Source organism: Ovis canadensis, chromosome 3 (assembly GCF_042477335.2).
Source record: "Ovis canadensis isolate MfBH-ARS-UI-01 breed Bighorn chromosome 3, ARS-UI_OviCan_v2, whole genome shotgun sequence".
Taxonomy (NCBI): Eukaryota; Metazoa; Chordata; class Mammalia; order Artiodactyla; family Bovidae; genus Ovis; species Ovis canadensis.
The window spans coordinates 216,009,405-216,033,022 of record NC_091247.1 but is presented as its reverse complement, the minus strand read 5'-3'; the positions used below and the strand labels follow the sequence as shown (position 1 = coordinate 216,033,022).

The window sequence follows — 23,618 nt, the reverse complement described above, 5'->3', positions numbered from 1 at the left end:
AGCCTCTGTGAACCTCCCCCAAAGACCCCGTTCATAAGTAAGCCAAACTGTAAATGATTTCATCATACCCAGCCACTCCAACCAGAAATCTGTGGGTCATCCTCGTCCCTGCTCCCTTTTGCTCATCCCCTGCCTCACCCCTCACCCACACATCACCAGATCTTGCCAAAAAATGCATCTTGAACTCATCCACTGCTTGTCATTCCAAGGTCCCCTGTCATCACCCAATCCACGCAATCATCATCCACCACTGGACTTTGTCACAGTGGAAATTGTCTTCCTGCCTCCATCCCTTACCTTTACGGTAGGGGAAAGGCTGTAGCTTCCAGACCACAGGATTTCACAGTTTTACAAAAACGCCCCCAAATCTGGGAGACCACACAGGGTAACCAACTTTTTATTTTTGCAAAGAATTTTCAAACATGTTAACCAAATAAGAACCAAAAAGTGATCACCAGTTGTCTCATCATTGCATTAAAATTAAAGCTCTTTTACCTTTCCCCACCATGCCAAAAGGGGCTGGCTTCCCTGGTGGCTCAGACAGCAAAGAGTCTGCCTGCCATGCGGGAGAACCACATCCCTGGATCGGGAAGATCCCCTGGAGAAGGGAATGGCAACCCACTCCAATATTCTCGCCTGGAAAAATCCATGGACAGAGGAGCCTGGTGGGCTACATTCCATGGGGTCGCAAAGAGTCAGACATGACTGAACAACTAACACTTTCACATCATGCCAAAAGAAAAAAAAACACACACACACACACAGGAAGAACAAAACTTAGTAAAATTTTAAAAGAATACATTTAGCTATGTGAAAGCCAGCTACGGGGTCACTTTTTTCACTTTGCTGCATTTAGTAATGACCACTTTAGAGATTCATTCCTTGGGGGCCTGAGGTTTTTCTGCTGTGACTCTCTAGCAGGTCAGTGTGGAGTCCCGGGCAGAAGGCCTGGCTGTCTCACAGGGCTCCCGTGTTGATTGCACAGACACTGAAGGCTCCTAACCAGCAGGGAGGTGAGGAGCCTGTGCGTGTGCACTGAACCCATCAGGGAGGCCGTAGAGAAAGCCAGTGAGGACTGAGCTTCCAGCAGAACAGGGTGACTGGATGGGCCCCGGCTACACAGGCATGCTTGGAAGGACGCTGCTGATGTTTGAGGCTGTGGGGTGAGCTTTAGCCGTGTTTTCAAAATCACACGATTCCTGAAGGTGTGGACCGTGATGAATGGGAGAGGAAGAGAGAGATGGGGAAAACAGCATGAATGCATGCAACCGGTTATTATCAGAATGAGGAAATAAAATGCAGTTGACGTCAGACAGGATTTCATAGGAGCCTGGATTGGGGCATTTTCTAGTGAGTGCTAGAAGAGACTAGGAAATACCTTCTACTCAGCCCAAAATTTTTACAGGAGACATGAGGCTGCTGGGTGGGGGACAAATGGAGGAGGGGGTTGCAAAGTGAAGACATAAGGCTGTGGAGGCTCTATCCACACCCCAGAGGGGCCAAGGGAATGGTGAAGGCAAGGACGAGGAAAGATGGGGGGCGTCGTGGGAGGGAAAGGGACAGGAGGAGGTGGAGGATGGGGTGGGAGGTGAGAGGAGAGGGCAGTGATTTCAGAGGAGCAGTGGACTGGGGAAGGAGGGAGGAGAGGGGAGGGAGCAGGCTGACCTCACTCGCAGGAGAGAGAAGAGACCCTGAGAGGCGAGAACACAGGTGCACGGGTGACAGGCGTGTCTGAGCGCTGCTGGGCTTCCGGCCACTGCTGACCAGACACCCAATGCACCGCCCGCAGGGGGACCAGGAGGAGGGCAGAGCTGACCGGGCTTTCGCTGCAGCATCCAATCAGGAAGGGCCAGGCGTCCCACCAACCACAGAACTCACAGGTCAGAGCAGCCAATGAGCCCTGCTCCCCTGTCCAGGGATGCCCCCAGGCTCTTCTCACAGGTGTCTCCCAGCCCTTTTCACAAACTGTGTTGGCCACTCAAGGACCCCAGTCCTATCTCCCCACTGCCCTTACTCTATTTTCCTTTTCTCACCCTCTTTTTAAACTTTCTTCTCTTGTGAATATATTTATTAACATTGGTCCTATGCGCAGTTTACAACTCATAATGAATAGTGAATATGGGCTTCCCGGGTGGCGCTAGCTGTAAAGAAAACCTGCCTGCCAATGCAGGAGACATAAGAGACACAGGTTCGATCCCTGGGTCAGGGAGATCCCCTGGAGGAGGGCATGGCAACCCACTCCAGTATTCTTGCCTGGAGAATCCCATACACAGAGGAGCCTGGAGACTCACGGTCCATGGGGTCGCAAAGAGTCAAACACAACTGAAGCGGCTTAGCACATTCGCACAGTGATAATAAAATATTTTAAACCTTGCTCTTGAAACTATGTGGGTTATTTCCAAACCTCCTTTGATATTGATTTCTAACATCAATCCACAGTGTTAAGAGAACAGAGTCTGTATGATTTCAGTACCTTTAGACCATGAAGTTTTTGCACCTTGTTTTATGTCCCTGGATATGTTCCAGTGTCTCCCGGTTTATAGTCCGTGGGAACTTGAGCAGAATTTTGTGTCCTACTGTTGTGTGAAAATTGTATAAAACTTAACTATGTTGAATTGGTCCATAGCGCTTTTCAGCTCTAGTGTACCCTTCTACTTCTCTGTCTATTCATTGTAGTAATGTTTGAGAATTTGATGTTGGAACTCCAACTAAAAACCTTAATTTATCTACTTTAAAAAATAATTGCAATATCTAGTAGAACTATTTTTAAAAGCCTTTAAAAAAGAGAAACTACTTTTAAAAAAAAAGCCACTGCCCTTTCTCTTGCTAATCTGCCAGTCTGTCCCCATTGCCCCTCCCAGGTGGTCACTGCTGAAGGTCAATCCAAGGTCATGCTCCTCCAGGAGGCTTTCTCAGTGCTCCCAGTCAGGGTCATGTCTCTTCCCCTTGCATTCCTTTATCTCTACCAGCACAGACCGCCAGCAGAGACCACCGGCTGCTGGGCCCCTTGAGGTAGAAGCATTGTCTCCCCTGGAGGAGACAGAGGGCCCATGTTTCTGGTGATGCTAACAGTTCCATCTGACATTTGCAGTTCAAACAGACTGACCTAAACTTGACCCAGCATAGCTTCCCATGTGCAGGAGGCCTCCTGGAGGTCCAGGGAAGGATGCTGAGTGAGAAGGGGCATATGAGGCAGAGACAACCGCAGAGCTAATCTCCGGGATCTCAAGGGGGAGGAAGTGAGTTCACTGCCCTGTGTGTGTGTGTGTGTGTGTGTGTGTGTGTGATGTGCTTGGTTGCTCAGTTGTGTCTGACTCTTTGTGACCCTATGGACTGTGGCCTTCCAGGCTCCTCTGTTCATGGGATTCTCCATGCAAGAACACAGGAGTGGGTTGCCATTGCCTTCTCCAGGGGATCTTCCCCATCCAGGGATTGAAACCGCGATCTCCTGCACTGGGAGGCTGATTCTTTACCATCTGAGCCACCAGGGAAGCCCACACTGCCCTGGGGAGAGGCAATTTTTTTGGAGAAGTGGAGGAGCACACAGACCAAAGTGGGCTGTGGATTTAAAAATATTTAGAAACCTATGTCTAGACTGGATTCTAAAACTGGGTATCCTGGTGGCTCAGACGGTAAAGCGTCTGTCTACAATGCGGGAGACCCAGGTTTGATCCCTGGGTTGGGAAGATCCCCTGGAGAAGGAAATGAAAATCCACTCCAGGACTATTGCCTGGAAAATCCCATGGACAGAGGAGCCTGGTAGGCTACAGTCCATGGGTTCGCAAAGATTCAGACACGACTGAGCGACTTCACTTTCACTATGGATGCAGAGGAGGTGACTGTTCTGCCCTCTGACCACCAGAGGGCGCCAGTAAAGAGCATGCTCATCCCCCTGACGGCTTCCTGCAGGACAGTGGGTGTGGACCTCCCTCTCCTGGCATGGACTGTAATTCCATCGACCAGGTGAAGGGGTGCCACAGACTTCAGACAGCGTCATTCCTTCCCATATTCAAGCTCAGATGTATCAAGGGAGTTGTCTCACAGACCCACACTTGCACTGGAAACCCTAAAACTGGGATTTTAAATTTTAAAAAAACAAAAACACATATTTCGCTCCCTTCTTCCTGAGGCAGGGATGTTCTCCTTGGGCCATTCTATCAGAAACAATGTGCATCCTATAGACCCCTTCATTCCCCATGTTATTACGCCCCTCCTTGGAGCCTCACACAGCGCCCAGGTGCAGAACACACCTGTCCTCAAGAGTGCTGACCGCACCGGCTCCAGTGTTCCTCATCCCTGCCCCCACCGCCCCTCCCCTCTGGCCACTGCATTGCTCCTCTGATAAGAGATTCCTCTCCAGGAACCGTCCAGCCCCCACCCACTGCTCCACCACCTAAAAGAGTGGTTACATCATGTATTCTGTGCATCCAGCTCGCAAGAAGCTCATCCGACCAACTGTACTTTCTAAGACAGCAGGAGCCCCAAATGCAACGGGCAGCCTGCGGGAGAAGCCAAGGCATCCTCCTCAGCACTGGGTGCAGCTCTGTGTGGGGGAGGAGGGGTTTGCTAAGAGTTGTGATTAGACCAGTGAAGTGCATGCTCTCCTCTACTCCACTAGAAATGAGGATTCCACGTCCCAGATCCCACCTGTGGAGGTGTTCGAAGCAAACAGCATCATCGTGACCTGGCAGAATCGGGGTGAACTATTTTAGACCACCGCAGTGTCCAGTAGGGGTGCCCTGGTGGCTCAGTGGTAAACACTCTGCCTGCAATGCCAGAGATCTGGATTCAACCCCTGGGTCAGGAAGATCCCCTGGAGAAGGAAATGGCAGCCCACTCCAGTACTCTTGCCTGGGAAACCCCAAGCACAGAGGAGCCTGGCGGGGTGCAGTCCATGGGGTCACAAAGAGTCGGACAACAATGTGCAATAATAAAAGGATACTTTGAGGCAGGTCCACTCCAGAGAACGCGACAAGTGTCTGATAAATAACTGTGGGCTAACTGGTAACTGTCGGATAAATATTTGACTGATTTTTAATGCTTTCAAAGATCAGTAGTGATGTTACTTAAAGTTGCCTAAAGAAGAATACAGAATTGTGAATATGGTCGCAGCCTTGCAAATACATGAAAAAAATGTTTTAAATGTACAAAACTAAATTATAATTATTTCTGAGAAATGCAATCTGGGTAGGTGACTTTTAGTCCCTTCCTGGACATAATCAGAAAATCATGAAAGTTTTTATTTAAAGATCCTGGTGAGGTCCCATTGCCTGGGTCCTAAAAGTACCCATTTGACCCCCCCACCGCCCCGATCCCCGCCAACTGCAGCCTCTCTTACCACAGGGCAGGCCTGGCAGGTGGTCTGCCTGCACTCCAGCTTGAATCCGGAGATGACCCCTGCCTGGACGGTGCAGCGGCAGGTCATGCATGCGTCAACCATCACAGTCTTCCCGGGCTGGAACCAGAGGGGACCAGGGTCAGGCCTCCTGGCACCCCGGTCCCCCAACCCCCGACTGCCCTCAGCCCCATGAGCCATCTGTCTTAGGTGTGGGGCCCGGCTGCTCAAAGCTGCTAGGAGCCATCATCACCCCAATTCTCCTCTGGTCCCCAGAGGCCACTCCTTCCCCGACCCTCCCCCCTCAAGGATGGCAGTGGTGAGAGTGAGGGCTTTCCCTGGGGCAGAGGGAGAGGGGACAGACTGGCATCTCCTGTGCCTGGGGGCTGAGGGGCCGGGAGGTGAGCGCTAGAAGGCAAGGGTGGGACCCAGGCCCTGGAGAGTTGGGGCTTCCCCTCCAGGATGCCTGGGAAGCCCTAGGGGCAAGGGAAGTGTGGGTGGAGCAGATCACTCTGGGTCCTGTCATTTGCACTTTCAGATGCTGCCCACCCTCCACACAGCCCCCGTCCCTGCCCCCCTGGGGAGAAGGCATCAGCTCACCCCGATGATGGTGCCGTTGAGCACGCAAGCCTGCACAGGCTCTGGGGAGAGACAGGCGCAGGGCATGAGTGATCGGAACACACCTGGTGGAGACCTGCAACCCGGCTGCTCTGCTGGGCTGGGCCTCTCCCCTCCACCTGCCAGTCCTTCCCGCCACCCCCACCAGGCACTGTGGGCCCTCCTGCCCACGTGGCCACACTGACCCCAGGCCCCCCAAGGATGGGCAGCTGCCTGCTCCCCACCCTCCAGCCCCCTGGAGCCCTGGAGGGGAGGGTGCTTGTTTAAGTGATTCACATTGACGGGGCAAGAAAGAGGGTGCTGCGCTTGTGAAGGAATAAAAATCTGCTTTGGAAACCAAGTCCCACAATAAAATCACACAAAGAATTCAGGGCAGGAGGTGGTGAGAGTTGTTTGCTGTTGCTGCTGTTATTGGTTGTTTGGCTGATTGTTTATTTGGTTGGTTGGTTGGTTGGTTGCTTGGTTGATGGTGGGTTGGTTGATTGGTTGTTTGGTTGGTTGGTTGATGGTTAGTTGGTTGCTTGGTTGATGGTGGGTTGGTTGATTGGCTGTTTGGTTGATTGGTTGATGGTTAGTTGGTTGCTTGGTTGATGGTTAGTTGGTTGCTTAGTTGATGGTTGGTTGGTTGATTGGTTGATGGTTAGTTGGTTGCTTGGTTGATCATTGGTTGGTTGATTGGTTGTTTGGTTGATTGGTTGGTTGGTGGGGTTAGGAGATGGATAGCTGGAATACCTTCTCCAGAAGAACGATGGAGAAGGCATTTCTAGAATCAGAGAAGCCTGGATCCAGTCCCAGTTCTGCCACTCAGGTGAGCAAGTGGAGGTATCACAGTGCTCACTGAGATCGTCATGGGATGGCGTGAGACACAGTACAAAGCCAGCACTAAGCTCAGGGATGACCTTCAGGAATAGTCCTACTTCTCTCCTCTCATTTGCCTTCTCCCCAAAACATTAGGAAAGGACAGGAAGATTTGATCCTGCCCATTTCCCTAAGCTGCTTCAGAGGCAAGGATTCAGGAGCACTTCTGAGCCTTTCTGAGCCTTTCTGGAGGGTTGGGAGGCCTGGAGGCTGGCCTGGTGGCATGTCTTACCGCAGCGACAGGCGGGGCAACATCCCAAGGTCTGACAGCGCAGCTGGAAGCCCAAGGGGCAGATGGGGACGTCCAGCTGTGGGCAGGAGACGTTCCTCTGCTGCACGAAGACCTCCTCCTTGACTCGGACGCACTCATAGACGAGGCAGGGGTTCTCGGGGGAGGCCCAGTGAGAGCCAACCTGTGGGCAGAGCACCCGAGTGGGTCGTGGGGCCCGAGGTCCCACTGGGAGTGGGTGGTCCCCTCAGGAGCTGGGGTGGGCCCTGGAGGTGAGCCTGGCCCCACAGCTAAGCCCTGCCCACGGGGGGAGGCCCCTGGAGGGCATGACAGCTCATCCAGGTCCTTCGGTGAGTCTGGGTCAGAGTCCCCCCGACCAAGAGCCCAGCTCAAAGCCACGTGTGCTCCCAAGACAGTCTTGAGCCACCAGAGGAAGCAGCTGAGGACAGAGGGTGCTCCCTCCACCCTCAGCCCGCCTGGGAGCTGAGCAACCAGGAACAGCGGCGTGGGGAGACAGCGGAGGGGAGGCGCAGGGGTCGGGGGAACCCAGCCCATTGCCCAGCCTCACACGGCCTCCCTCTGAGGATGGGATGCTGGCATCTGGCCCTCAGCCCTGCAATTTGTCCCCAGGCCTCCAGGCTGCAATGGGTGGCCTGTCCCCACGGGCTGGCTCCACCATCCAGGAGCACCAAGTGTCCAGAACATGGTTCAGAAAGTCCCCCAGAGTTTCTGACCAGTCTGTGTGAGTGTCTCCCAGACTCACGAGCAGCGGTGCCCAGTCTGCATGCCCCAGGCCCGGCAGCTTCTTTCAGGCCTGGTTCCCTTTCTCCTCTTTTCAGAGGAGGAGCTGAGAGTGCCCAGATTGCAGCCTCTGTCTTGACCCCCTTCTGACTCACCCTGAACACACCTTCCTGCTGCAGGCCACACTCGACTCTGATCAATAACCCACTGAGCCCTGGACACCATATGCATTAAGAAGCCCCGTCCCCACCAACTCCTGCTGGTCCCTCGTGTTCCAGAGCCACTTCTGATCCCAAGTCTTACAGGTCAGAGGGAGACTTGAACTGGGGGAGGGAGACTCTTCTGTAAACACTGCTGTCAGAGCTGAGTGAGCCCTGGAGGCAGATGAGTGGCTGGGAGGGAAGGGTGCTGAGCCTCAAAGGTACCAGTTGTCAGCTCCCCCCACCCCCAGGACACAGCAGCCTCTGACCCTGGGGAGGATTCGCAAAACCAGCCTGATTCTGGGGTGATGGGGAGCAGGCAGCCTGACAGGCCGGGAGGAGGGATGGAGCAGAGACATCCCCAGGGACCAGGACTAGAAGAGCGAGGTGGGATCCCTCGTGGGGAACTCAGCAAGTCCCTCTGTCACCACCGAGGAGGAAGAGGCAGGTGGGCCAGGGCAGGAGATGCGCGTGGCCAGGGCAGGGCAGTTACCCTTTGTGCTCCTTCTAAACAGAGTGTGTTTTGGTCTTCCTGGAGGACTGAGAAGGGGAAGGCCCCCAGGTGCACCTCACACCCACCCCAGCACCTGCCTCCTGAGGATCCCAGGGCTCAGCACCTCCACTTTATCCATATCAGCCCGAGTGAAAGGTCTGTTCATACCCCAGCATCTGGGCTAAGACTCCCAAGGAAGGATCCTCTGTGTTTCAGAAAACGGCTCCAGAGCCAGTGTGAGGGCCTCTGGCCACAAAGGAAAAGCTAGGCTGCTCTGGTTCATGGAGGGGGATCTGGGGATGGGAGGCCAGACAGGAGACGATAGGGATGGGGGAGGGGGGCCACTGGCATGGTCAAGGGCCACAGCCAGAGCTGCAGAAGTAGCTTGCGGAGTCTGGGGACAGAAACACTGTTTGCTTCTCTGGACTGTAAATTTCTCCAATGGAAATCAGTGACAAGGTCAGAGAACCCTGCCTGGGCCATCACACAGACCTCCACCAACCATCAGGGTCCTCAGGTTCACAGATGAGCAGAGAACATAACCCCCACCCCCAGGAGCTCACAGAACTCACAGAGAGAGCACCGGGCTCCTCTCCAGAACTGAGGCAACCTTAACTAGTTCCCCAGCTGACATCTGGATAAACCAACAGCTACATTATACTCGCCATAGGGAGAGCAAATGGTAGGAGTGAGCATTTGCCTTTTCAAAACCAAGGCCAGCCCTGGACCCCGGATGAGGCTGGCCCGGCCCCCGGCCTCCTGCCCACCCACCCTGGCCCAGACCTACACTCTTCCACTGGGACTGGGAGTCCCCCCGCGGGGAGCCGGTCACCACCTCGCAGGCCGACGGCAGGCACCTTCCACAGCACTCGCCCTCGTGGAGGACATAGGTGAATCCCTGAAAACACACAAAGGATGGAGTGTCAGGACAGCTGGCAGCAAAGATGCAGGTGCTCTGGTCCCCGCAGCAGGTGTTCGGAGCTCTGGGGCTTGCAGAGTACAGCTGGACCTCCTCATCTCTCCGCTCCTCTGGCCCCACGATCATGCTAAGTGGTCAGGAAGCATCACCCACTGAATCACTACGGGTCTCACACCATCCATCCAGATCCAACCCTGCCCTCCACAAGTGTCCACTCTGAACCAGGAGCCAGTCCTTGTTGTTGTTCAGTTGCTCAGTCATGTTTGACTATTTGAGAGGCCATGGACGTAGCCCACCAGACTCCTTGGTCCATGGAATTCTCCAGGCAAGAATACTGGAGTGGGTAGCCATTTCCTTCTCCAGGGGATCTTCCTGGACCAGAGATCGAACCTGCATCTCCTGCGCTGGCAGGGGGATTCTTTACTATGGAGCTACCAGGGAAGCCCCAAGAGTCAGTCTACAGGGGTTTTAAAGACGTTCAGAGTTCATGCAGCAGCTGCCAGCTGACCCAACATTTATCATGGCCCAAGTCTAGACCAGGGGAGAACATTCAGGATGCCTGGAGTCTGGGCTCTGCCCTAACAGGGCGAGTTACCTGAATGAGATGAGCGCCTTGACCCCAAGACCTCATAGTAACCTGCAGAGCTGGGCTTCCCCAGGTCACCACTTGGCACTGACCTAGTAGTTTATAGGACACCATGAGATGAGACCAACCGTCCCCTGAAAGCTGGCCAGGGAGACCAGCATCCTCCAAGGTGGAAGTCTGCCAACCCATCCTCCTCTTGGAGGTCCTCCATCTGGCCAAAGCATGGGGGTCTTGGATTGAAACCCTCCACCGAGAACACGGAAGCAATGTACAAAGAACAGACAAAACAGTGATGTGCGAGGCTGTCCCGGGGGAGGAGGGGCCGGCACCCAGGACTAAGCGGCATCTCGGAGAGGAGGGTGTTCAGGACGGGCGTGGGTACCACCCCCGCTCTGCTCCCCCGTGCACTCACAAGCAGCACCGAGTCACAGGACGTGCCTGACACTCAGCAACACCCCAGTTACTGCCTCTCCCGGGAACCTGGGAGGCTGAGGACCATCTCCATGGGACCTGACGACACCCAACCCGCGTCACAGCGGTGCTTGGCAAGCTGTTCTCAGTCTTAACAGCTGAGATCTCATTAGTTATCCTGCAGCTGGAGGCCAAACCAGTCAGTCCTAAAGGAAATCAACCCTGTTGCCAGCTATGCCAGCCTACCGCACAGCCCCAGGCTAGGAGTCAGGACTCGCCCCATCTGCTGGCTTCGGATGATCCATAGCACGACATCCCTCTGCTTTCAGCCAACTTCAACCCCTCTGCTTTCTAACAAGTGGGAAGAACAGCCCTGCCTCTTCTTCCTTCTGGAGGAGAATCATGAGGGTGAATAAGAGCTAATGGCTTAGATTTCTCTGGTGGTCCAGTGGTTGGGAATCCACCTGCCAATGCAGGGGACCCGGGTTTGATCCCTGGTCTGCCAAAATTCTGCCTGCCAAGGGACACTGAAGCCCATGAGCCACAACTACTGAGCCCGCCTACTGCAACTACTGAAGCCCGTACGCCCTAGAGCGCGTGCTCCACAGCAAGAGAAACCACTACAGTGAGAAGCCCGCACACCACAGCTGGAGAGCAGCCCCCACCTGCTGAGAAATGCCACGCACCGCGACAAAGACCCATCACAGTGAGAACAAACAAACAAACCTCCCCACCAAAACACAAAGCATACTGGGGACCAGTTTTATAAAAACGACCTCTAGCAGCATTCTCTTCACCCGATAGCACATTACTCCCGCAGCTTCCTGTGGCCTGTGGGAGGAGATGGAGACGGATGGGCGCTCCTCAGAGGCAGCGTCATCCCACAGCGTCATCCTCTCCCAGGGGCCTGGCAGGCCTGCTCCTCCATAGCACCAGCCAAGCAGGGAGAGCCGTGGGGCAACTGAATGGACGTCCCCACTTCTGGATTCACTCTCAGGCCCTTCCCCTCCATCAGCAAACCACACACAGGTCTGAAAAAGCATCAAGAGCTGTTAATCCACCTCTCTGCTTAAACCGACTCCCCAGCCCTCTGGCCTCAAGATCACATGCTAGAGATGACCATCAGCTGAGAACTGGTCATGGAAGGATGACAGAGAGATGCTCGCCTCACGCCTCTTTCCGTTCCCCGGCCCCACTCCCCTCCTGGCCCCTCCCCTCTGGCCTTGAACCAGAGGTTCCTAAAGGGACTGTCTTGCCCGTTCCTGGGATCCCCGTCCCTACCGCCCCCGCGTTGCTCCCCCTTACCGGCCGGCAGCTGTCCGCGCAGGGTTTCTGGGAGCACTGGGCCACACGCAGGCCCATCACAGCATCCTCCAGATCCGTGCACGTGCAAGTATCACAGCCCTCCTCCCAGAACTGGCCCACGGGGTAGATGGTGCCTCGGTGGACGCACACCTGTAGACGCAAGGTTTCCGTGAGTGAATTCACTCGGTTCATCTAAATAAGAGGTGAGTGGGCATCTGCTGGGGTCTTCCCTGGTGGCTCAGACGGTAAAGCATCTGCTTATAATGCCGGTAGACTCAGGTTCAATCCCTGGGTCAGGAAGATCCCCTGGAGAAGGAAATGGCAACCCACTCCAGTACTCTTGCCTGGAAAATCCCATGGATGGAGGATCTACGTGTTGGAAGCTACCCTAGGTGCTGAGACAACAGCAGTAAGTGAAACAGCATGGTCTCTGCCCACACTAGAGTCTGGCCTCTTCCCACCCCTGCCCATCTAACTTAGGAAAGCCCACCCCTGGACTGACCCCCTGTGTCCTTCATGGCCCCGGGTGGGGATATAATACACGGGCTGACCTGACTCACTATCACCGCTACCTTCGCTGCATTAAACTCCTTCCTGTGTCCCTCGGAAAGCTGTACCCTACTTCTCAGACCTAGTGAAGTCCTTGGACTCGGAACCCACCCATGAATAGCCCTCTGTCTCATGAGGAGTGGCTGAAAGTGAGGGACGGGTGGGCAGGGGCTATGAATGAGTGCTCCCTTGAGGCCCGCAAAGGACAAGAAATGGATCAAACGAAGGCTCGGGCACAGAGTGCGATCCTATTTGGAAGAACTGTAGACTATGGAAGGAGCGTGGGACATGAGATCCCAGCGGCTGGTTAGGAGTAGAACAGTTAAGCCTGGGGTGCATGTGATACACACGCTCAGACTTTATTTTCTCGGTGTGAGATGCTCAAGGAAACTCTTTGATCATGAAGCTTAAAGGCAGGTTTTAAATGATCCCAAGCGTGTCCTCCAAAGCTCCAAACAGGGCCTGTGTTCACTCACATCATAACAGTACAAAGAGGTTAAAACCATTTTCCTAAACTTGCTCTAAAGAATCTGCCTGCAACAGAGGAGACCCGGGTTTGATCCCTGGGTCGGGAAAGATCCCCTGGAGAAGGGAATGGCAGCCCACTCCAGTATCCTTGCCTGGAGAATCCCATGGACAGAGGAGCCTGGCGGGCTACAGTCGTTCATGGGGTCACAAAGAGTCAGACGTGACTGAGCAACTAACACTTTCACTATACCCACTCAGTCTTCCAGCTTCTGTACAAGGAGCTCTTTAAAGGCAGGACTGTATCTTACACCACGTTTGTAACCTCAGCACGCAGCCATGCTGAGACACGGTAGTCTCTGAGTACCCCCTGAGCTAACGAGAATCAGGCTAAGAGAGAATGCTGATGCTGCCCACCCCCCAACCAGGCCACACAGCACTCATCAGGGCAGGAAGGCATGTCTCCATGAGAAGCATGTGTCTGGCCATCATCCCAACCAGAGCCAAGCAGCCTTACCTTGTCGGGGAGGCAGGTGGTGGTGGTGCAGCCGCAGTCGTTGGTGATGGTGGAGGCCAGGTACCCCAGCGGGCAGCTCACCGTGGAGTTGGCACAGTTGCAAGCGCACTCGTACTCATCACAGCACTGGGTCTTCCGAAGGGCGGGCATCCGGTGTGGGGGGCAGGAGGGCGGGGACTCCCTCGGGCATTCTTCCTTTCTGCAGGCTGAGGGGCAGCACAAAGTGGTGCCCTGGTCCTGCCACGCTGAGCCCTGAACTCAGCCCGAGCTCCTCAGCATTCAGCTAGGATGCAAGGTCCCTGGGAACTCTAGCCCCACTGAAGTCAGAAACACATGTGAACCCCACTCAGGAGCCCTGGGACAGTCAATCACACCCCAAAGCAGATAGTTAGTCTGCAGGAGAGTAAAGACACTAATCCAAAGGGGAAATGTGATGTTATTTTAACAGAGAGGAAGAGAAGGCTGCTGGGTGTCCAGTCCATCACCCTCCTAGCCACCTCTGGAAGGGGTGGGGTTCTTTCAACTGCAGATACTCAGATGCAGAAAGTCTAAGACCCAGGTACCCCAGGCACACAGGCACCGGTTAGCATTTTTACAAGCTGGTAGCTTTTGAGATCTTATTTCCATCTCAGTACCTGGAATAATAAATACCCTACAGTTTTAGGTCCTTCAACAACAATGAATGAAAAATGACAGCAAAGCCACAGTGTCGTTTCATCAAGGCCAAACCCTACCCCATGTCTTTGCCTGTCCCCAGCTTCTTCCAGATATAAAGTGTTTTCTCACCCTCAAGGGTTACCATCTATGAACTGAAGTGAGATTCCAAATCAACAGGACAGTAAGTAGGTATTGACTTTAGGTGGGTATACTCAGTAGCTTAACACAGAATGTGGTTTCTTAACATGTCCAGGACTTTCTTTAGTCCAATCCTAGGCTTAAATTGGTAATATTTAGAATTTAAATAGATAAACATACAGGAAGTGAAAAATCTATAAATTTGTTTGGGAATAAGCTCCAATACTTTGGCCACCTGATGTGAAGAGCCATTGAAAAAGACCCTGACGCTGGGAAAGACTGAAGGCAGGAGGAGAAGGGGACAACAGAGGATGAGATGGTTTGATAGGATCACCAACTCAATGGATATGAATTTGAGCAAACTCTGGGAGACAGAGGACAGAGGAGCCTGGCGTGCTGCAGTCCATGGAGTCACAAAGAGCCAGACATGACAGCAACTGAACAACAAAGACCCAGTGACAAGGACAAGCCAAGGGTACATTCCTTCCCCTCCATGGTTTATGGGAGGATGGGAGTAAATAAAGATGAGATAGGGAGGCTTCTGCATCTCAGGTCCAACTGCCTCCTAATAAACCCAAGAGTGGGATGCCTGCAGCTGTGCCCACGCCTGCTCCCCCATCACAGCCTGTGGCTGGGAGGAGTCTTAGAGGATTCAGTCCAGGTGTGACCCTGACCCTTCTGTTCCAGACACACCCCAAGCCCAGACTCAGCTCACTAGAATACAGGACACCGTCCCAGGCCAGGGAACAGTGACTGCATGGCCCCCTTCTCAACCCCAGACGGAGGACTCACCACAGGTGAAGCTGGGTCTGCACTCGCCGGGATTGGACAGCACCGGCTGGAGGCCGTCTTCGCAGTGAGGCACCGGGGGCACGTCGCAGCTCACCAGGTCACACACTGAGGGCCAGAGGAGGGATGCACCCTCAGGGTCCAGTGAGGCCACTCTTGTGCTAGTGCGTGGTTCCCTACATTTCTACCCATGAGACCTCCACTGTTTACACACATGATGGCAATGAGATAAAGGGAGAGCTGGAGATGGAGACAGAGGGAGAGCTGGAGATGAAGATAGAGATGGAGGTGCAGGCGGAGACGGAGGCGCCGGCAGAGAGTGGAGGTGCAGGCAGAGATGGAGATGCAGGTAGAGACAGAGATAAGGGTAAAGATGGAGATAGAGGGACAAGGAGGGGGCGGGGGAAGTGATGATAAATAAATATATACATAACAGACAGATGATCGTTAGATAACAGATAGATAGATCCAAGCTATAGTTAATTACTCTCATCATCTGCAGGGACTCCAGATCTAGGCCGAGTCTCCTGAACCCTCTGTATCACCTGAATCACCTTCTGTAAGGTGGGAAGTCCACCACACAGGGCCGGTCTAAGGCTGACTTGAAATAATGGCGGCATAGTGCCCGGGACATTGAAGAAGCCTTGTACCGTCCATAAATGAAAGCCTTGAACTAAATGACCGCCTGTTCCTCTACTGCTAACAACCCAAGATCGTCGGGATGAGGTCCCAGCAGTTTACTAAACTGTTCTCCAGTCAGGTCTCCTGACGGGGCTTCTGTCTGTCCTTGATAAATTTCATCAGCATAAAGCAAAGTCTCACGATTTCTTTTCAAGGTCCTCCCGCTGCCTTGATCTGCCTGCTCTCCCTCAAAGATTTTGTTGCTGCAAACTTCACAAGCCTGTGTTTTATGTCTTTGCCTGTACAGCTAAAAAAAACCTCGGACAGGACGAGGACCGTGCACTAGAGATTTCCCGTCATATTAACCAGAATTCCATCTGCTCTGGATTCATTTAATTACACTGTCATTCCACCCATTATTCACAATGTAGTTTGCAATCCTATAACAAAACCCTCTGACAAATAACGTGCTGAAATCAAGGTGCCCGTCCACGTGTGGCCTTCTCTACAGTCACTCTGGCATAACTACGCCAGTTACTCTGGCATACTCACAATTTTTAAAGGTTATAGTTATCATAAAATATGGGCTGTATTCCCTGCGCTGCATAACACGTCCTTGTAGCTTATCTACTGTGCACACAGGAGTTTGTATCTCTTAATCCCCCCATTTTACCCCTCCGTCTCCCCTCTCCCCACTGGTGGCCACTAGCTTGCTCTCTATATATCTGTGAGTCTGTGTCTTTTTTGCTATATTCACTAGTTGGTTGCAGTTTTTAGATTCCACATATAAGTGGTATTATACAGTATTTGTCTTTCTTTGTCTGACCCGCTTCACTTAGCATCATGCCCTCCAGGTCTATCTGTGTTGCTGCAAGTATCAAATTTTATTCTTTTTATGGCTGAGTAGTATTCCATTGCATGTATGTACCACATCTTTGTGCATTCATTTGTTTGCTTGGGGTTTTTTTTTTTCTGTTTTTTTTTGGCCACACGGCACATGGGATTTTAGTTCCCCAACCAAGGATTGAACCCGTGGCCCCTGCAGTGGAAGGACGGAGCCTTAACCTCTGGACCGCCAAGGAGGTCCCTATCCACTCATCTGTTGATGGGCACGTAGGTGGCTTGCATATCTTGGCTGCTGCAAAAAAGGCCTCTGTGAACACTGCACCCTATTCTTCCTTAATACTCTCAAACCTTACATTTGGTAAGTCACCGCAGAATCTTTCCAGGAAGCAAATCCTCTTTTCCAGAGGCTACTCTTTCCAGGTTTTAGAAAATCCACCCCTGGCCCCTCCCACTGTCCCCTTCAGCACCACCACCTTGCCCTCTAGGGCTGGGCTGCGGTTGGACCTGGAGAAAGGCGTGGGGTGACACGTACCACACTCGTACTCGGGACAGCACTGCTGCGTGCTCTGCCGGAGCCGGGCCACCTCACATGGGCCGCACGCGGGCACTGGGGGACAAGAGGCCACAGAGGTCAGAGGAAGAGATAACGGTACCCCCCAGCACCCCCGCCCCCCACAGACTCTGCGCCATGGCAACCAGCTGGCCAATCGACAAAAGAGTCTCCCTGGCATGCCCTGCCACCCTGCTCAGATGCGCCCTCGGGACACCATGCTGAGAGTCAAGGTGGGGACAGCAGGAGAGGCCTCCCCGGCCCTCTAACCCGAGAGCTCTACCCACGTGCAGAGAGGGGACCCCAGCCCTAAGAGGCAAGGAGCGGGGCTGGCACAGGTAATCTGTGTATGGATCTGGCCCCCCGGCTCTGGAGACAGTGGCGGGGTGGGGAGGGGTGTGGAGGGGGCCTCACCTCCAGCCGAGGGGCAGGGCTGTGTCGTGCAATTGACTTTCCGCCCGCTGAGGCACGTGCAGATCTGGCAGGGCTGATGGTCCGGGACCCACGTTTCCAGGAGCTGAGGGAGAACGAGGTTTAGAGGGAGTCCAGGAGTTCACGGAAGTCGGGCGTCCCCACCCCTGGCTCTGTCTCCCCAGGTGGGGTCCCAGGGTTAGAGCCATGCAGATGAGCTGGGTGGACAGACAGATGCCAGGGGCTCCTGAGAAGGAGGAGCCCACAGGGCCGCCCACGTCACTTTGCACACTCGGGGGAAGGGCAAACCACAGGTGTCCGAAAACATGGAACTTTCACTGCAGCCCTTCTGATAGTGGTGCTAAGATGAAGCAAGGCAAGAAAACAGGAACTCTGGTGTCAGCCCTGGCCATGTCTCAAGCCAGAGAAGAAGCTGGGCTGCAGCCTGAGAAAGGTTCCCTTTGTTTCTGGAACAGACTTCAGACTATGCAGCAGGAAGAACGGAAGCGGGGACAGCAAAACTCAGAACAGCCACGTGGTTGGGTCTGGGAGTGACTTTGGAGACCAGGCTGCAGTTTCCAGATGAAGGGTCACCTGGGGCTAACGCAGTGACCTTAGGGCTGGAGGTACCCCTGCTGCACAAGGGCTTTGAATCAGGGGATCCTCCACTTCTATGTAGGCTTCACCCCTGGGTGCCAATGCCTGGCTTCCTCCCCTGCGAGGTGAGGACCCCCCCAGCCTGCCTCCCAGGACTATGCGAGGAGTAGAGGGCTGGGAACAGCACAGACCCAGAGCCAAGAATGGCTCCCTTCAGACTCAGCCATGTAGGGAAATTCCAGAGAAATCGCTCCTGAATAAAATGCATTCTTATCCAGCAGCTAAAAGGCCACTAAGAAATTCCCAGGTCAGGAAGGTCTCACTTATCCCATCTGCTTCCATGGCCCACAATCAGTATCAGCCACTGAGAGGGAGGACATGGGAGAGCTCCAGGTAACCCCTCCCCCAGCTGCCTTACTCCTGTGGGATTAAACCTCAGAGGCCTCCCCGGACACCGTCTGCTCACTGCACACACGTAAGAGCTCACATCTGAGGGGCCAGTGCCGCGTGGCACAGTTTAGGGCTTTATGTAAACTACTCGTTTAATCCTCGTTTAATCCTCACCGAAGCCCCACAGCCAGGGCATCCTTACTGTCATCCCCACTCGTCCAAGGAGACAGCAGAGGCACCTGCCCGGGTCACATCGTCACAGCACGGAGCTAGGATCTGGACCCAGAATCCACTTTGCAACACTGTGCTTAGCTGCCTCCCAGTAATGTGTGTGCATGCCCAGTCGCTCAGCTGTGTCCAACTCTTTGAGACCCTTTGGACTATAGCCTGCCAGACTCCTCTATCTATGGGATTTTTCAGGCAAGAATACTGAGGTGGGTTGCCATTTCCTTTTCCAGGGGATCTTCCCAACCCAGGGATCGAACCTGCATCTCTTACATTTCCCACACTGCAGGTGGATTCTTTACTGCTGAGACATTGGGGAAGCCCCCTTCCTAGGAACAGGTAGCATGAAGTATGTTCAAGATAATTCCCCAAAGGTTCCACACTGGCTCACTGAATGTGCCTTCTAATAACCATATCCAGTGAGGATGACCATCGTCTACACTGACCACTGGTGGGGATGACCATCGTCTATACTGACCAGTGGTGACACCAAGGCACAGACCAGGAGCTTGACCAGGTGGACTCAGCATCCTAGCCCTGGACATCTGCTCTCTCGCCAGACCACAGCTGTGCAGCTCAGCCAGCCCGCTGCAGGGCCGGGGGAGTGATGAGCACTAGACACTGTGTCGCAGCCCTCGAATGGCTGATGGTCAAGCCAAGGAAACAGGACTCACCCATGAAAAGTTGAAGGAGATCTCTCAGTTGGGATGCATTCACATCACAGAATCCTACTCAGCCGTAAAAACAAACAACGAAACACACAGCATGGGTGCATCTCAAGAATATTATGCTGAGCGAAAGAAGCCAGGCAAAAGGGGAGTAAATATTGCCTGAGTCCATTTATATAAAATTCCAGAAAATATAAATGAATCTACAATGACAGACAGGAGACCAGTCCAGTGGTTGCCTGGGGATGAGAGGTGGGGGTACGGTGTATTAAAAAGGAGGCTCAGGAAACTTTTGGAGGTGATGGGAATGTCATTATTTTGATTATGATGACGGCTTTACAGGTGCAGGCACTTGTCAAAACTCATCACACTGTGCGTTTTCCTTTGGTGCTGTTTACTGTCTGGGAACTCTCAATAGAGCTCAAGAGCCCCAGGAGTGCAGAAAAAAGAGTTCACTAGGATTGGGGGCTCCAGAGAGGTCTCACCTCCTGGGAGTCTGTCCACTGTGGGAGACTGTGCTGAACCTGGAGGGCAAGGTGCAACCCTGAGGTTTTGTGAGCAGGTCAACAGGGACCAGCCTGGTGCCGGCAAGCAGGCGCAGAAGGCAGGACGAGGACCAAGAGGCAGAACAGGGTGCAGCGGCCACAGGTCCCGCTCCTCCCAGCAGCTGTGGAGACCCGCGAGGGGCAGAGGACGCTGACCTCAGAGGCCCAGGACACGGGACACGGGAGGCCAGGCAGAGTGCAGGAGAGAGGGGGCGACTCACGTCTCCCAGGGCATCTCTCTGTCAGGCTCTTCCTGCTCTTTAACACTGATAGTGATGCCAAGAAAACCGTAAACCGAGGGATATTTAGACATTTACGTAACAAAGGTGATGAGATAAGAAAGGAAATTATACAGAGAGGTGATCTTATTTGCAAAACAGAGATGCAGACACAGACGCAGAGAAGAAATGTATGGACACCAAAGCGGGAAAGGGGGTGGGATGAACTGGGAGACTGGGATTGACCTACATACCCTGCTATGTATAAAATAGATATCCAATGAGAACCTACTATATAGCACAGGGAACTCAACTCATGCTCTGTGGTGACCTAAACGGGAAGGAAATCCAAAACAGAGGGCATTTTATATGTAAATCAGTATAGCTGATTCGCTTTGCTGTATAGTAGAAACTGTGCTGTGCTAAGCTTAGTTGCTCAGTCGTGGCCGACTCTTTGTGACCCCATGGACTACAGTCTGCCAGGCTCCTCTGTCCATGGGGATTCTCCAGGCAAGAATACTGGAGAGGGTTGCCATGCCCTCCTCCAAGGGATCTTCCCATTCCAGGGACTGAACACAGGTCTCCCACAATCCAGGTTGATTCTTTACCGTTTGAGCCACCAGGGAAGCCCACAGTTGAAACTAACACACAACACTCTAAAGCAACTTTTGTAGTTGAGTCGCTGAGCCGTGTCTGACTCTTTGCGACCCATGGACTGTAGCCCACCAGGTTCCTCTGTCCATGGGACTTCCCAGGCAAGAATACTGGAGTGGGTAGCCATTCCCTTCTCCAAGGGATCTTCCCAACCCAGGGATCGAACCCCGAGTCTTCTGCATTGGCAGGCAGGTTCTTTACCACTGAGCCACCAGGGAAGCCCAAAAAAGAAGCAACTATACTCCAATAAAAACTAATTAAAAATAAATAAAGGAGATATATATTTACATATTAGTTTTTTTCTCTCTTTTTAAAAATGAACTCCAGACATCTTAAATTTAAGAATGAGTAACACAACTCTCCAACTCTCCTGGGCAACATCACAATAGATGACCAAAATCAGGTGTTAACCTCCTTTTCCAGGGATTTCCATTGTCCCGGGAAGCTCTTCAGGCCAGAGAATCTATGACTCCTGAAAAGGCCCTTTTAAGCCTCCAAGGCTGAGCTTCGAAAAGGCCCTGAGGCCACACACCTGGAGGGTTATGCAGCCAACTGGCCGGCAGAGGGCACTCCTGTATCAGGACAAGCCGACTCCTGATGACTCCTGAGACGGCAGCCCTGTCTCAGTCCCCAGGTTCCAGAGCTGGTATAGTACTGTTACCCGGACAGAACAAGGTAAGCCAGATGGCTGGCGTTAAAGATTAAGTAAACATTACAGAAGAACAGCCTGCAGAGAGTACGGCAAGGGGAAACGGAAGAACCCAGGGACTCCGCAAGTCACAAGCACCACCCACCCCAGCCAGGATTTGAGGCAAGATGCAAATGAACTGACACCAGAGATCAGGGAGGGAACCGGGCTCAGGGTGGACCGACAAGGGGATGGAGGCAGCCCTCCAGGGGCTAGAGCAGTGCTTGCCCGGCACAGTGGAGTGGGGGAACCCCCAAACTGATGGGAGCACAACCCACGCACGGGGGCTCTGGATTCCTCCAGTGTGTGTGGGGGGGAACCCCCAAACTGATGGGAGCACAACCCACGCACGGGGGCTCTGGATTCCTCCAGTGTGTGTATGTATGTGTGTGTGTGTGTGTGAGCACAACCCACGCACGGGGGCTCTGGATTCCTCCAGTGTGTGCATGTATGTGTGTGTCTGTGTCTGTGTCTGTGCTTACTCATGTCCGACTCTTTGCGACCCCATGGACTATAGCTCTCCAGGCTCCTCTGTCCACGGGATTCCTCCGGAGCCCACTATAAAGGCAGACTGCATTTGTAACATAAACAAGAGCTATGGAAACTGGTAAATATTTTGCCCTTCCGACATTAGCACGAGGGATTTCTACCCTGAATTATTTCCCCAAAGAAAAGTTTTCTAGGCTTTAGTTTTCAGTTTAAAGAAAATTCATTAAATGGGAATGTTCTCCATATTAGATTTTTATTCTTTCTCTGCTATGAGACTAATAACATTGCAGGTGGCTGAATCATTATTTTTATCCATTTAAACTATATTTTCCGAAATAACTAACACTGGCTGTGTTCCCTTCATAGTGTTTTATTAACTGATTTTATGTTGCTTGGTTTTAAAATATATTTTTAAGGCCGTTTCTACATCAAAGTACCACACTGTTTGAACGCCCGCTTCATATGACTTGGATACATATTCCAGTGTGTTGGACTGAAAGGTCGGGAGCAGTGAAAAGGGGAAGTGGGGTCAGAAAGGAGTAGGGAAAGAGCCGAGGACCCTAAGATAAAATTCACAAGCCTCCTGCTTTCAGCATCCTACAGACATCTAACTCATGGAACCAGAAAGACAAACTTGGCATTCCTTCCAATCCCAGGATGCCGAGGAGGGAGTAGAGACCATTTCTGCCTCCCTCGGAGAATACCTGCCACCAACAGCAAACTGAAATCGTCCAGTCGTGTCCAACTCTGCGACCCCATGGACTGCAGCCTACCAGGCTCTTCCATCCATGGGATTTTCCAGGCAAGAGTACTGGAGTGGTTGCCATTTCCTTCTCCAGGGGATCTTCCTGACCCAGGAATTTAATCCAGGTCTCCCACATTGCAGGTAGACGCTTTACCATCTGAGCCACCAGGGCAATGGTACATGCCATCTGTGCCCAGTAGGAGCCTAGGACTGTGCAAGTCAGGGAGAGCAATGTAAGGTTTTGTCAACTCTTTGGAGGAATATCTGGGAAGATACCCTGGAGAAGAGAATGACAACCCACTCCAGTATTGCCTGGAGAACTCCATGGACAGAGGAGCTTGGTGGCTACCATCCATGGGATCACAAAGAGTCGGACACGATTGAGCAACAAACACTTTCACTTATGGTACAGACGGTCACTTCATTTAGCAAGTTGAAATATGGCAGTGGAGAGTGGCTGGGCTTCCCTCTTGGTTTATCGACTACACTGTGAAAACAAAAACGGGCTCAACTAGATAAAACCCAACAACAAAACAGAGCCACTGGAACCATCCAAGTAATAGCCTAATGGACACACACTTAATGGACACCCGGTCAGCTCAGAGTTTGGCTCACAGTTCAGTGAGACCTGTGGCAAACCTAGGACCCTAAGGGTTGACCTGGTATAGTGAATTGGGTCTTTTTAAATCACCACTTGCCATCTGAGCCACAGTTCCATCATCCATTCAATGAAATGTGTAATAATTACCCTATGGAGTTTGGGGGGAGAATCAAGTGAAATGGTCCATTTCCTGGCTAAAATGTCAGGGACAAAAGCATGTAATCGTAGATATACTATTCTCGTCATTCTCCAGTTGATTAGCTGGCTTCACAAACATTCTCCTAGTTGCGACTAAATACAGTTAAGTCATCAACCAGGTTCCCTTAGTGATGAAGGTCTTCCCTGGTTATGATGGAGATGTTAGGCCTTGAGTGTGGCCCACGGTGATAGAACACATCATCCTTCTCTAGAGGCCAAACAAGCTCCCCTCTAGCACGCTCTGTGGTATCGCTGCCAGAATGAAGGGCAGGACCATACCCATGCCCACAGACACACACTGCCCCAGGGACTATAATATACACGTGGGCAACTCTGGAGAGAAGTGACTGCCATCCGAGGCC

General features: G+C 52.8%; 1 protein-coding gene across 1 annotated transcript in view; it reads right to left on the bottom strand.

The window, feature by feature from the left end:
* The window catches only part of VWF (von Willebrand factor), a 122,547-nt gene that overhangs the window by 5,210 nt on the left and 93,719 nt on the right, over positions 1-23,618 (bottom strand). The window contains exons 39-47 of the mRNA XM_069585872.1: positions 17,242-17,344; positions 16,810-16,884; positions 14,814-14,918; positions 13,227-13,432; positions 11,696-11,845; positions 9,262-9,372; positions 7,044-7,224; positions 5,936-5,976; positions 5,339-5,455 (exon numbers count right to left, since the gene is read on the bottom strand). Coding sequence (XP_069441973.1) covers positions 5,339-5,455; positions 5,936-5,976; positions 7,044-7,224; positions 9,262-9,372; positions 11,696-11,845; positions 13,227-13,432; positions 14,814-14,918; positions 16,810-16,884; positions 17,242-17,344 — 1,089 coding nt within the window. The remainder of the gene's footprint in view (positions 1-5,338; positions 5,456-5,935; positions 5,977-7,043; positions 7,225-9,261; positions 9,373-11,695; positions 11,846-13,226; positions 13,433-14,813; positions 14,919-16,809; positions 16,885-17,241; positions 17,345-23,618) is intronic.